At 50.5% G+C, this 12884-nt stretch overlaps 1 protein-coding gene across 2 annotated transcripts; it reads left to right on the top strand.

Annotated features, from left to right (window-relative positions):
- Positions 1-4222: 4222 nt before the first annotated feature.
- TMEM125 (transmembrane protein 125) lies at positions 4223-11494 on the top strand. Of its 2 annotated transcripts, none has more exons than XM_018072062.2 (2): positions 4223-4302; positions 8186-11494. In XM_018072062.2, exon 2 carries the CDS (start codon positions 8498-8500, stop codon positions 9158-9160), a length of 663 nt encoding a protein of 220 aa, XP_017927551.1. In that variant the 5' UTR covers positions 4223-4302; positions 8186-8497; the 3' UTR covers positions 9161-11494. The 2 variants fall into 2 exon arrangements, with proteins under 2 accessions (XP_017927551.1, XP_017927550.1); XM_018072061.2 differs by lacking the exon at positions 4223-4302 and adding an exon at positions 7776-8018.
- Positions 11495-12884: the final 1390 nt, after the last annotated feature.

Here is a 12884-nt window from a genome sequence, read left to right as displayed (position 1 = left end):
AGTCATTTCTTTAAAAATGAGGGGTAAAAAATTAAATTTTTCATCTTTGGTTGTTGGTACATGACACACAGTCTCACTGAGGAGTACTTCACATACATCAGAAGTTGAAGCTACTGACTGAGCATGGAACTGTATGGTGTTATAACAGCCAGTATTGTTACTGTTTGTCTTCCTATACTGAACTGTAGAAAAGTGACAAGTGCTCTCCACATACTCCTAATAGTATTACACAGAAGATGATGGTGCCAAGGCTGGGTAACAGGTAAGCTGCATTACCATTAGGGATACTGGACTCATTTCCAGGGTAACACCATGGCAAAATAGATGGTTCCCTGAGCTCCTATGACTTTGGAGACTCCAGCTGAGTGCTTTGTCCATGAACATGGAATTAAGTTTCTTTAGTCTTGGGGTTTTTTTCCATTTTGCATCTTCAACCTGTATGAAGCATGGGTTTCACAGGAGCAAAAGGAAGAAGTTAGGATGGAATTAGTCTGTTAATGGGCTATCTTAACACTCTTTCTTCCTCCTCCCCTCCCCATATAATCATCTTGATACTTCCTGTACAGAAAGAGGATGTAATTAATGTAATTAGTAAATATTTTAGAAACTAGTTCCCTCTTAAATTTTCAGCACACACCCATTTTAATTTGCTAGGCTCCCATGTGGTGTAATTTTCCCCTCTCTCTGTCAGAATAAATTGAGCGGTAGAATCATAGAACGCACTGCTTTAATAGTAGTGGTTTAGAGAAATGGAATCAATCTTTCTGAAAAAGAAGAACCTTGTCCTAATATACAGGCGAAGAATTATTTTGAAATGGTGACTGATGTGCTTAATAATATGCCCCTGTGTCACCCTCATTAGAGAGATTTTAAAGGCAATACAGATGAAGCCTTAAGTAAGCACCTGCCAAACTAGGCTGAAAAGGATTTTGAACTTGATCTTAGCAGCTAAGAGGCAGCTAAAACATTGATTGTATAGGGGAACATTAAAAGTCAGCACAGCAGAGTGTTACAAGTGAGGTTTATCAAAGATCTGCTGGAAGCAAAGTAGCTGTACAAGCCCCTTCTATACTGGGAAAACCAGACAAAGGTCAAACTCCCACGCATATGCTGTAGAAATGTTGTAGAATAAGTTGTAACTGGATTATGGTTTTGTGGGCTAATGGTCTTCTAAATTCTCTCAGGGTGCAAAGACACTTTCTGCTTTCATCCTCCCTTGATCCGCATTGTTCTGTTTCTCCTTTTATCTCTAAATGAGCTGGAAAGCATCTCATGCTCTTATAAAGCTACAGCCCATTCTTTTAAGTGAATATATGGTTATCTTTAAATGTGAATAAGGTTTCCCCTTGGATGACTTTGTTAACTGGGCCAACTAAAAGACCAGGTTTTTCTGAGTAAGGTCAATCTCATTGTTTAAGGGTGTTTGTATAACAAAACTCACCACATCTCCTTTGCTGTTTTAGGTTTAGGACAACCTCTGGATTGATGATATTTCACAAATTTCAAAAGATCTCTCAGATTTTTCTCAGACAAATTCCTGAAGCTGTCACACTCCTTGGTTTCTATTTGATTAGCATATCCTAAGCTTCCCTGCTCATAGCCTGCTAAAAAAACTAGCATGTGGCTTAATGTCTGAGCCTCCCTTTCCATTAACTGGACAAGAGCTGTTGTTCAGTCCCATTTTCTTCTTCCTGCATCTCCCAGGAGATTTTCCAACTGCTCAGACTATCAGTAATGATCCCTTCTGCTATGATGAAGCCCAGCCATGAAGGAGGGGATATCACTAAGCCTGGGAATCCCATTCCCCTACTGACTTCTGCGTTCCTGCTACTCCCTTTTTTATTCTTCATCTCTTAAACGGATCCTTTTCTGTTTCCCTAATTCCTCTCAAAGTGGTTACCCTTTTCTTTCCACAGACTTACCAGGAAGTCAGCTCTTCTGCAGCACAGTAGGCTCTGCTGGTGCTGCTGTCTCCTAGCAAGGGGTTCTGCAGCTGCCTTGTCATGGGAAGATGACACCACAATGACATCTTGCCTGACTTAAGTGCCTGCCTGGACTAATGCCATGGAAAGATTCAGGTCTGATATGACCAGATGGCCCCAGCCTATACAGTAGTGCAGGAGCTGCTTTATTTAATGCCACATAATACCAAATATTTGCTGAATGTGTCAAATCTTCCCTAGTGCTGCCAACCTGGCTGCAGGCTTCCTCTTACCTTGCTGCCTGGGAGCTGCTCCCTGGCTCCGGCACCCCTTCCCCTCCAGCTGGGAGGAAATGAGCCACCTTCCAGGATCGGTGTGTGGCCAGAGGCCAGATCCTGCCCGAGGAGGGAGGGGTAGGACCTGCACACCGGCGCGGCTCTGGAGCCTCTCCAAGAGCAGCAGCAGGTTTGCTGGGACGCCACCCTGCTGGGGAATGCACCTGCCCGGGCGAGAGGTGAGGGCTCGCAGCCCATCCTTGGCGCTGCCGCGTCGCACCGGGACGGGGAGCCGGCAGGGGCACCGCACCTGCTTCTTGGCAGGCAGCTGCAGGAGGAAAGGGAGAGATTTTCCCCCTGGGCTCCCTCGGTAGCTGGATCCAGTGGAAGGAAAGCCAGGAAAAAGCATCGCTGCCAGCCAGGAGCAGGAAGCTGTGCCGGGTTGTCGCGTGTGGGCAGCAGGTGAGTGATCCCTCCTCCCCGGGAGTTGTGCCGTGCGGGAAGGGACGCGCTTCGCCAGGAGCTGCCGGCAGGTTTGGGGGCTGCCTCAGACCTACTTCTTAAGAGATCCTGCCTCTTGCCTCCACTGCGTTTCTTCCTTGCACCATTGTGTTTCCTCTCAGCAGGTAAGGCTTGGGAGTTTCTTGTTCCTTTGGGACTCCCAGGCCGCCCTCGGCAGAGGTGCATCAGGACAGGCTCTGCGGGGTCAGGATAATGGATGCCTGTTATGCACGCAGGGAGGAAGGGGGAACACGAGACTTTGCAATGGAGCATGCCAAAGCTATCTAGATTTGTGTAAAAAGCAGCTGCACACTGACCCTGTTACAACAAGCCCTCCGCCACCCTTAACCCCTGAGCCCCTAGGCTTGGAGAAAGGAAGGGACAGTCCACCATCACCCAGGGCTTCCCCAGGGCTTCCCAAAGGGTGTCTTGTGGCAGGAGCACTGGTGGGATGCTCACTTCTAGGAAAGCATTATCCCTCTGGCAGGGTAGAGAGAGTGGTCTCTCCCCACAGGTACAGATTAAGCTGCATAGCTTTGCATGAATTTTGAGAAGCCCGGGAAAGGAGGAATGCTGGGAATTGGTGTTTGGTGTAGCAGTGAAAAGAGCTTGAGTCTCTTGCTAGGATTTTGGGTGAGACAGGCATGCCACATGAAGGCCCCATTACTCCTATTCTTTGCAGGTTCCTCTGTCCCCAGTCCTGAGTTCTCAGGAGAAGAGAGGAAACCTTCCCACATGCTCCCAGGGACACAGACAGGCCTTGAGCACTATGACATTCAGAGCTTCTGATTTGTGCATTGTCAGTAATTCAGGCATAAAACAAGATACATGAGCTTCGTTCTCTTTTAGCCTACTGGGGAGTTAGAATCGAATTGAATATGCTTAGGAAGCATTTTTTTACTGAGAGGATGGTCAAACACTGGAACAGCCTTCCTAGAGAGGTGGTCAATACTCCAAGCCTGTCAGTACTTAAGAGGCATTTGGGCAATGCTCTTAATAATATGCCTGAACTTATTCAGCCCTGAATTGGTCAGGCAATTGGATTAGATTATCATTTTAGGTCCTCTTCAATTGAAATAGAATAGACAGAATAGAATAGACAAACTGGAATACAGCAGACAGAACAGAATATCTTGTTTTGGTTGGAAGGGATCTACAGCAATTCAGGGCTGACTCTCTTGATAAAGAAATGCTTCCTAAAGCATTGGAAGTTGGAAAAATTACAAGAAATTATGGGGAAAAATTTATGCCTGTTCTGGACTAAAGGTTTCTGTGAGGCACAGAGGGGTGGCAAGTCCATCCCAAACAGTCTATGGCCAGACCTGGCCGAGAAGCAAATAAGCTGTGAGGCACTGGGGAAGCAGGGGACTGCAATGGCTTTGGATTTGTTTGAGATTGTGAGGCTCTGTTGGCTCTCATCTAGTTTGCTCATGCAAATAATTTTATGTGTTGTTATTTTACAACAGATCTTGCTGACTCTTCCAGTCTCCATGATGCTCACAAAGTCCACATAAGGCTGCATAAAACCCTTCCAAGGCTGGAAGTACAAGGAAGCACTGCAGGAGCCTGTCCCACCCCCAGACTTCCCCTCCTGAATCTTGTGGGTAAGGAATGTCTCAAGGGGTACCCTGGGTTCAGGTTCAGCGAGAGGAGGAAAGTGAGGAGTATTTCAACAGCTGAACTGTATGTGGCTCTGAAATTAAAGTGTTAATTAACATACAGTCCATGGCCTGTCTGTCAGATATCAGGCAGTCAGACATAAAGAGTTCATAAGTAAATAAATATATGCATACATCATTCTGAGGCATTCAGCCAGTGTGCATCTTCCACACCTGCAGCCAGGAGTGGCCAGAAAACTGTTGATGATGACCCTCAGTTTCCAGTTAAATATTATCAGAGCGGGGGAAAAAAAAAACATAATGAAAAAGGAAAAACATGAACATTTTTGTTGTCCTACATTCCCAGTGTTTTCCTGTTCTTCCTCCCCAGCTGCCAGCCAGCAGTGGGGAAGGACAGAGTGTCAATTTTTTCCTGAAACATGCCCTTTGGACATAAAGCATAGTGTGGCTGGGCTGGTCCTCTCCTCCTTTTTCTCTTGCACACAGAGACGGAAGCACTGAAGGTTCTGGGTTCAGTAGTGAGTTAGAGATTAATGACCTGTGATACGTGCTGTCAAAAGGCTAATCTGGTGGCTTAAGCTCCCAAGGGGTCTGTATGATGGTCTGTCCCAGACGAGGTAGCTCAAAGAACACCAACAGAAAAGGCCACAGCTGTGGAAAGGCTGTCCTTCTCCTTCATGGCAGAGCAGGCAACCATATCCCTTCCTTTCTCTTGATCTGATCTGGGCAAAATGATGTGCTGCATAATGCCAAGAAACGAGATCAGCAGATCTGGTGAGGTCTGGTTTCATCCCTTCTCCAAGGAGTGGTGGGTGACAGCTTTGGTTTAACGTATATTTTTCTGAAGAGGATGGAAGGCAATGCAGCCAGCCTGAGGAATGGGAAATTGTAGCTAGATTTAAGGAAGAATGTGTTCCTGGTGAGGGTGGTTCAACACTGCAATGATTCCTGAGGGGCTGTGGATCCTCCATCCTTGGCACCTGAGTGGATGGGGCCCTGAGCTACCCAGTCTGACTTCTAGGTTAACTCTGCTTTAAGCAGGGGGATGAGTGACTTCACAAGGTCCCATCCCACCTGAATTACTCTGTGATTCTAAGTGTAAAAATACTGTTAGTAGTAGCACAAACCCTCACAGTCTAGGGAAGCCCAAGCATGTGTGGATTCTTACAGAACAAGTGTTATATTCCCAGAACATTTTCAAACTGGCAGAAGGAAACATGAAAGCACACTGCAGTGGGAGCCTTTGCCTCTCCAAATCAGTTGGTTAATAGGGGTTAATGTAACACTGGGAAACTCTCCAAATCATTTGTTTAAGAGGTTATATAACACTGGAAAATATGTGCTCATAGAGGTGACACCTTATTTTTTTCCCTCAGCCAGATGCTCCTCCAGTTTTATCTCTTGCTCCCTGCCCTTCTTCTGAGCAAATAAAAAATTAAGATGGTTAACTTTTAAAGAGTAATATGAGAATGCAGTGCTGTACCTTGATTTTTGGTCACATTTTCCCTCATTGTGATTTGTGCTGATGTGGTTTTTTTGTTTACTGTTTGACTTACAACTTGTGTGCACAACTTGGGTCAAGCAGCAGAAGGACACAGACTTTGCACTTCTCCAAGCTTTATGTTTTCTCAGTCCCAAATCTCAATCTAATCTACAAATTTGCTATCTACTAGACTCACCCATTTGATGCTAAGGAGATAAGGCACCTCTGTGCTTGGAGAAGGAAAGGCAGGAGGAAGCAGTGTTTAGCACCAAGCTGATTTGCATAGGCTGGGAAACAACTCTGGACTCAACATCTTCTCACTCCTCTGCTTTGAAAGTGCCTCGTGACATCCTCAGCTTCTCAGGGACCCGTGTCCTGGGCACACGTGGACAGCACAAGGTATCTGCTGTCTCATGCAAACTCAGAGTCCCAGCAGGCACAGATCAGCCTGCTCAGCCACAGCTCTTTTCCCTCTCTAATTGATGCTTTCTGATTGTTCTGGCTCTAGCCAGGAGCTGTAGATCTCTCACAGGCCTCCCAGCAACTGTACCCTCTGGAGCCTGGGTTTCTGTGCCCCAGCCCTCTCCCTGCCCAGGCAATCCAAGCAGCAGGAGCTGTGCAGGGAACAGCCCTGTGTGCAGCTCAGGGAGTGTGATGGGTCCCGGGCCTGCAAACCCACGGTGGTTACAGACTTCCTGGACACGTGCTGCCTCTGGCAGTGTGCCCTGAGCCACGTCCAAAGTGACCTCATGCTCCATCACAGCCGGGGAGTGACTCAGGAGGAGCTTGGCCTGACACTGTCAGGCGGTGTCTGGTTCGGGCACCCCCCACACTATTGTCCTCCCTCTCCCCCCACCCTGTGTTGGCTGGTCCCCAAGGGAAGGGGATTTTGAGGTGTTTGCTGGCAGCAAAGGCAATGCCACAAGGGGATGTGGTCTGTGGGGACTGTCTGGGAACAGGGAGAGCAATGGAAGGAACGATCCCTGGTGTGTGCAGAGCTGCCATGTGTGGAGGTCACAAATTGTCCCAGCCTGTGTGTAATGAGCCCTGAGTCCCAGCGCCACACAGAGCAGGGCATGAAGACAAACAGAGTGTGCTTGGCATGGGCTGATGGGCTCATGAGAGCCATTTCCAGCAGGCAGGGCGCTGTGTGGCTGTCCCCCCACCCGGGAGAAGTGACACAGCTCTGACACAAGGGACCTGCGTCAGTTCCTGTCCCTGCCATGGGCTCCTGCAGGGCTCAGAGCAGTCTGTGTGTGTCTGCCTGTGATAGTCAAGGGGGTATCATCCTGTCTGGGAGGTGGCCACAGAGGCAGTTCTTGGGTCTCCAGTGTCTACCCCATGTCTTCAGGGCACACCTGAGATGCTCCTGCAGTGTCCTCCCCAGCACCTCTCCTTGATTTGGGTACGAGCTGTTCTAGAGGGTCCCTGTGGTGCTGTGGGACCAGCTGGGGCACTGACGTGCCAGGGAGGCACATTATGTGAGAGAAACTCAAGTTTTTTCCACTCTTGGTGTAAAACTGTACACAGAGAAGCACTGAGGGGAACCAGGACACTGGGGACACGAGGCTGGGAAGCCGAGCTGTGGGCTGAGAAAGGTGCTGTGCTGAGGGGAGCCCAGCTAAGCACAGCACCTCAGAGCCTCCCTCCACGCTGCAGCCACCACCGCCCTTCCCCTGCTCCCCTCCAGTGGTGAAGTGTTTCACGGACCAGCAGAGAGGAGAGCAAAGTCTCAGGGTGCCTGGTCCCAGCTGTCAGACAGCTCTTTCCAGGGCAGATGTAACTGGAGATGTAACCACCATATTTCTTTAAGCAACTTGTGAGGAGAAACCACTGGCAGTGCAGGGGTAGAGACAAGGCTGAGAACGTGCAGCAAAGGCAGCTCTTGCTCTTCCAGCGGCTGGAATGGAAGGGTTAAACCCTGGTCCTGACCCCCACCTCCTGCTGTCCTTCTGGGCAGCAGAGCCAGTTGGTGACAAGAGGCTGATGCTGATGAGGGAGCATGTGAAGTCAGAGCTGTGAATGGGGCTTTATCCCAGGAGGGACCTGCCTCTGCTCTGTCCCTGCCCTGCTGCCAGCACCAGCTGCAGGCAGAGTCCTGTGGGCAGCAATGTGCCAGTAGCCTCTGAGCAGGGCACACAAGGCTGGGGAGGCAGGAGACTCACCCTTGGGCCAGGCTGAGGTTCCCCCGAAGTGCGTGGAGGTCTTCTGGGAAGATGTACGTGGATGATCTGTTCTCCAACACACAGGGCTTTTGTGAGGGAGGCAGGGTGAGGTCTGCAGGCCAGCCTGGAGCAGCCAAGGCCCTGGGTTCGGCAGGGGATTGATTGGTACAGGGGAGCAGGGTCTCTGTTTAATGAAATCTTCTCTTCTTGACTCTTTCAGATGAAAGGTACAGGAAAGGAAGGACACAGCCCCGGTTATTCCCTTATGGTGCTGCTCTGGGAATGCTCCACTATGTTCCACAGCCGTGCCTGGATGGTGGGCTCAATCTCAGCACATGGACCGTAGCTCTCCAGGTGGCACCACTGCAGAAGGAAACTCCATGAGGATCCAAGGAATGAGACAGAGACATCACTGCTCGAGAAATGTAGCTGCCTTCACCACTGCTGCTGCCTTGAACCTCCACTTTGCCATAAGGGTGTAGATTCATCTGTGCAACCACCCCACTGTGCCCTCCTCACCCAGCTGCCCACCATGCCAGAGCTGGCAGAGCTGAGCAGCCCCCGCACCCCTGCAGACGCAGACCACATCCAGAGGAACATCTTGGAGGAGCATGTGGAGCTCTGGTGGTTCCAGGACCCCAAAAAGTCCATCCTGTGCTACGGGATGGCTGTGGTGCTGATCCTGGCCTGTGGGATCGGGGGCATCATCCTGCTTTACAGCACTAGCAGCCGGTCTGGAGAGTGGCGGCTGGCCGTGGGCACCACGCTGTGCCTCCTGGCACTGCTCGTGCTGCTGAAGCAGCTGCTGAGCTCCGCAATCCAGGACATGAACTGCATCCGCAGCCGGGATCAGATCGAGCTCCTGAAGAGCGGGGGCTTCTCGGACTGCCTGGTGCTGCTGCTCAGCGCCCTGGTGCTGCTGGTCTGCGGGGTCGTGCTCACCATCCTCTCCACCACGACCATGCAGCTCAGCCCCGCGCGGCCGCTGGCCAGCATGTTCACCAGCGGGGTCGTCCTCCTGACTGCTGGCAGCGCCATCCTGCTCTGCCTGCTGCTCTACCTGCTCTGCACCTCCTGCCGCCGAGCCGCTCCTCGGAGCCTGGAGACCGGCGAGATCCGCGTCTTCACCATCTCCGGCCGCCTCGCTGGGAGCAGGCGGCTGCCTCCCACCTCCAGCATGGCCAACCTGATCTGACCCAGGACACCTCTGCGTGAGCCTCGGTGGATACGACCTGTCAGTGCTGGCCTTTCCTGAAGGAAGGGCGAGAGCTGTGATGTGCCTTGTGCTTCTGCCAGGGATGACTGGCATTTGCTTTGCTGATGGCACAGCAGAGACTTGGGGTGCCTGGACGGGCTCTGGGACCTGCTGTGTTGGGCGTGCAGTGCTGGCCTGGTTGGTGTTTTATCTCCTCAAACCTCCTGTGACAGCTGCTCCTGCTCGGCTGTGACCTGTGTCACAGAGTGAAGGTGAGCCTGTCCTGTACCCCTGGGGACCCCAGTACTCACTTGGTTCCTGCAGGTCCTGGAACTGTCACACGCTCTCCTGGCAGGAGAGGCTGTGATTGTGGGTGGTATAAAACCACCCTGTGCTCTGTGCAGGGCCTCCAGCTCCTGAGTGAAGCAGAGCCTCCAGCAGCTGGTGAATGGCAGGAAATACTCTGTGTCAGCAGGCATGAGGCACAGGCAAAGGGAGCCTGGTGGGAGGTATGGCTGCAGGGCCTGCTCCCAAGAAAGCACCTGTGTGTCTGTGGGAGTGAGTGTGGGATTTGTATGGGATTCTTTGTGCCAGAGCCACAGCATGGCTGGACCTCACATGAAATTCTGTTTGTGTTTGCAATGCCAGGATCTCTTCCACCTATGGCTTATCAAAGGGGTGATCAAGGGGTGTCAAGGCCCTGACAGGTTACCCATGCTGGACTGTGTGTTGGGGCTCTGTTATCACACCAGCATAAGCCACGTGAGCCACAAACAGCAAGGTGCAGTGGCTGGGGGATGGTGATGGAATGCCTGAATCCCAGGGCTGGAGCTCTCTGCAAGAGTGGTGTGAGAGGCTGTGCCCTCCCACTGCAGTTTCCCAAGCAGATGCACCTCTGTTGCCAGGAGCCCTACAGCTTATCCCAGTCCCTGCCTGTTTCTATACTGTTTCTGTCTACCAAGTGCTGCAGCTCCTGCAGGGCAAAAAAGTTTTTCTGCTGTCACTTGGGCCTCACCTGGAGGTTTTTTTGTGTTTTATCTCTATAAGGTGTCTATCTCCAAGGTGTCCTTTCCAGAGGCAGACTAACAATTCACCCCAGGAGCTTTTCCTGTGATTTAAGACTAATTTACCTGTCAAAATTCTCATTTCCTTCAGAGACCTACTAACCCATTTCTTGCCCTTTCCATTGACATATATCCTAACCTCCAAGCAAAGCTGCTCCTGCAAAACCTTCTCTTCATCTTCCTGTCTGCTCCCATCTCCCCCTCATCTGAGCTGCTCTGCCCCAGATGTTGGTTTTGCTCATTATTTGCCAAGTTTCCTCTGCAATGGCACAAGACTGAGCTATTACTTTTTAGTGCTTGGTAGCAAATTCATTTGGAAGAGGATGGTAGCTCATTCCTTTACTAAAAGCACAAATCACTGTCTCCACACCTGGAGGCAGTGTCAGAGTTCACCATTGGTGAGCCCCACAAGGTATATGCTGGACAATGAAGGCTTCATTCTTTCACAGCTCCAGACCCGATGCAGTGAGATCACATGAGGGCACATCTGTATTCATCTGCTCTTGCCCTGCTCCTGCTGGCTTTCCTTCCCTTGAAGCCTTGGATTGTTTTCTCCAAAATATGGATACATCATTTGGGCTTTTCTTTCTGTATCTCTGTTATTTCTACATTTTCCTCTACCCCTTTCTCTTCATCTGTAGATTTTATTAAACTGGTGTTTCCTCTTCTCTCTGCATCTCCTCCCTTAACCTGCCCAAGAGCTCAGAGGGTGTAACAGAACTCAGATCTTTCTGTGCTAAATCTCTTCAAAGCAAAGAGCTGTCCTTCCCCTCTGGGCTGTTTGGCCCTAGGTCCAGCAGGGACCACTGTGCATACACAGGGAGGGACAGACCAGAGCTGGACAGTTCTGCACCATCACCACTGCTGGTGCTCTGCACGTCTGTGTCAGTGCCTGTGCAGTTGTACCAGGCTGCACCCCCTCTGCCTGCAGCAGTGCTCCAGCAGTTACTCCCTGCTCCCCCAACCCGCACGTGTGGACAGGCCACAGCTGCCTCTGCCCCAGCTGTTTTGCACATCTGGGCATTTCTGTGAAGATGCGTGGCTGTGCCCAGCTCGCAGCTCTGTGCTGCCTGCATGTCACTGTGAATCCTCCTCCCCTCCAGAGCCCCTTCAAAATGTACCCCAAGTGCCTGTGAATTGTGCCAGACAAGGGTGATCATGGGCCGTGTCAGCAACCCAAGGAGAGAATGGCTGAGAACAGACTGTGCCTGAAGATGATGGTTTGGGTGTCCGGTGCCCAGAGGGACAGCCTGTGCTGCCCCAGTCACTGACTCACCTCTGCAGCAGGGGTACTGGTTTGTGTCTTCCTCAGTTCCTGTGTTGTGTGTGGAAATACATAATAAAGTGTTAGAGAAGCTGACTGTGTTGAAGCTGATGCTTGAGTGCCGGCCTCTCTGTACATCAGGAGGTGGCAGGGCTTTGCAGAGCTGGCCTCTGCTCAGGCTGGGCCCAAGGCAGAAACCATGACATCCCAGGGTCCCTCCTGTGGCTGTGCTTTTGGATTATTGGCTGGTGTGTGGCAATGCCACCATGGCCCCAAAACCTTATTTCCTGATACGTGACCCGCGCCTCCAAGTGCAGGTCCCTCTGCCTAAGGACCCGGATGTAGCCGGATCCCCTCTGTGAACCTGTGACCTCACCGTGACCCTGAAAGATGCTCACATGGAGCACACAAAGCTTCCTGAATATGTCAGTGCTGGCTGGTTTGTTTACAGAGAAGCTCTTTTACCCTGGGGCAGGGCTGAGCCTTGTGGCAGCAGCTGCTCCCTGCAAGGAACCTGGAACCAGTCTGCCTGCATACCTGCTCCCAGTCCCGTCCCCAGCCTCAGCCACAGTCCTTCTGGCACCTTCCTGGGCTGAACCCCTTGAGAAGGATCCTCTTTTTCTGCTCTGACCCCTTGTAATCCCAGCTCTGCATGCCAGGTGTATTTCCCTCCCTGTGAGCTGCCAGGCTTGTGCCCACTTGCACTGGAGCTGCCTGGAGAGGGGGCATTAAAAACCGCACATGAAAACCAGACATGTCAGCTTGGTTAAAAAATAAATGGGTGAGCCTGCCAGCAGGGTCAAAGTAGACAAGCAACCCACCACTAGGTACTGAGGGACAAGAGGGAGTGAGATCCCAGATGAATAAGCCTGGGCACTTGTAGTTTTAATCTCTTTTAAGACATCGCTGAGACTAAAAAGAAAATACTGCATCTAGTGTGAGTTCATGTGATTGAAAAACATGTTGAAAATACCCTCCAAAACATAAATGAAATGCATTTTCCCAGCCCTCAGATTTAAGTCTCCTATCTTACCTGAAAGATATCAAAAATTTCCAAAAATTACAGTAGATAATGTATTTTCATGGGTAGTTGATGAGCCCAGAAGGCAAACCACGAGACAATGACTGCAAAAGTAAAGCTTAGTTTAGAAATATTTAAGAGCAAAATATTCAAGAAATTTTTAAAAATATTTAAGAAATATTTAAGAGCAAAAACTGGCCGACAACTGAAAGGAAGCCAGCAAGTTTTCCTCCTCCTCATGGCTTAAAATGTCACTTTTGCTGTCTGGGCTGTATTGCCCATCCGGTGCCTGACCCATTTGTCCTCTTTGGTTCACACTCTCTGAGGTGTATTATTTACCTTTGTATACACTGTGCTCTATAAATGTCTTAATGA

The sequence above is a fragment of the Manacus vitellinus genome, unplaced genomic scaffold, assembly GCF_001715985.3.
Source record: "Manacus vitellinus isolate BGI_N305 unplaced genomic scaffold, ASM171598v3 scaffold_21_pilon, whole genome shotgun sequence".
Lineage (NCBI taxonomy): Eukaryota > Metazoa > Chordata > Aves > Passeriformes > Pipridae > Manacus > Manacus vitellinus.
Note: the sequence above shows the minus strand (reverse complement) of the source record. Positions and strands in the feature narration are given on the sequence as shown.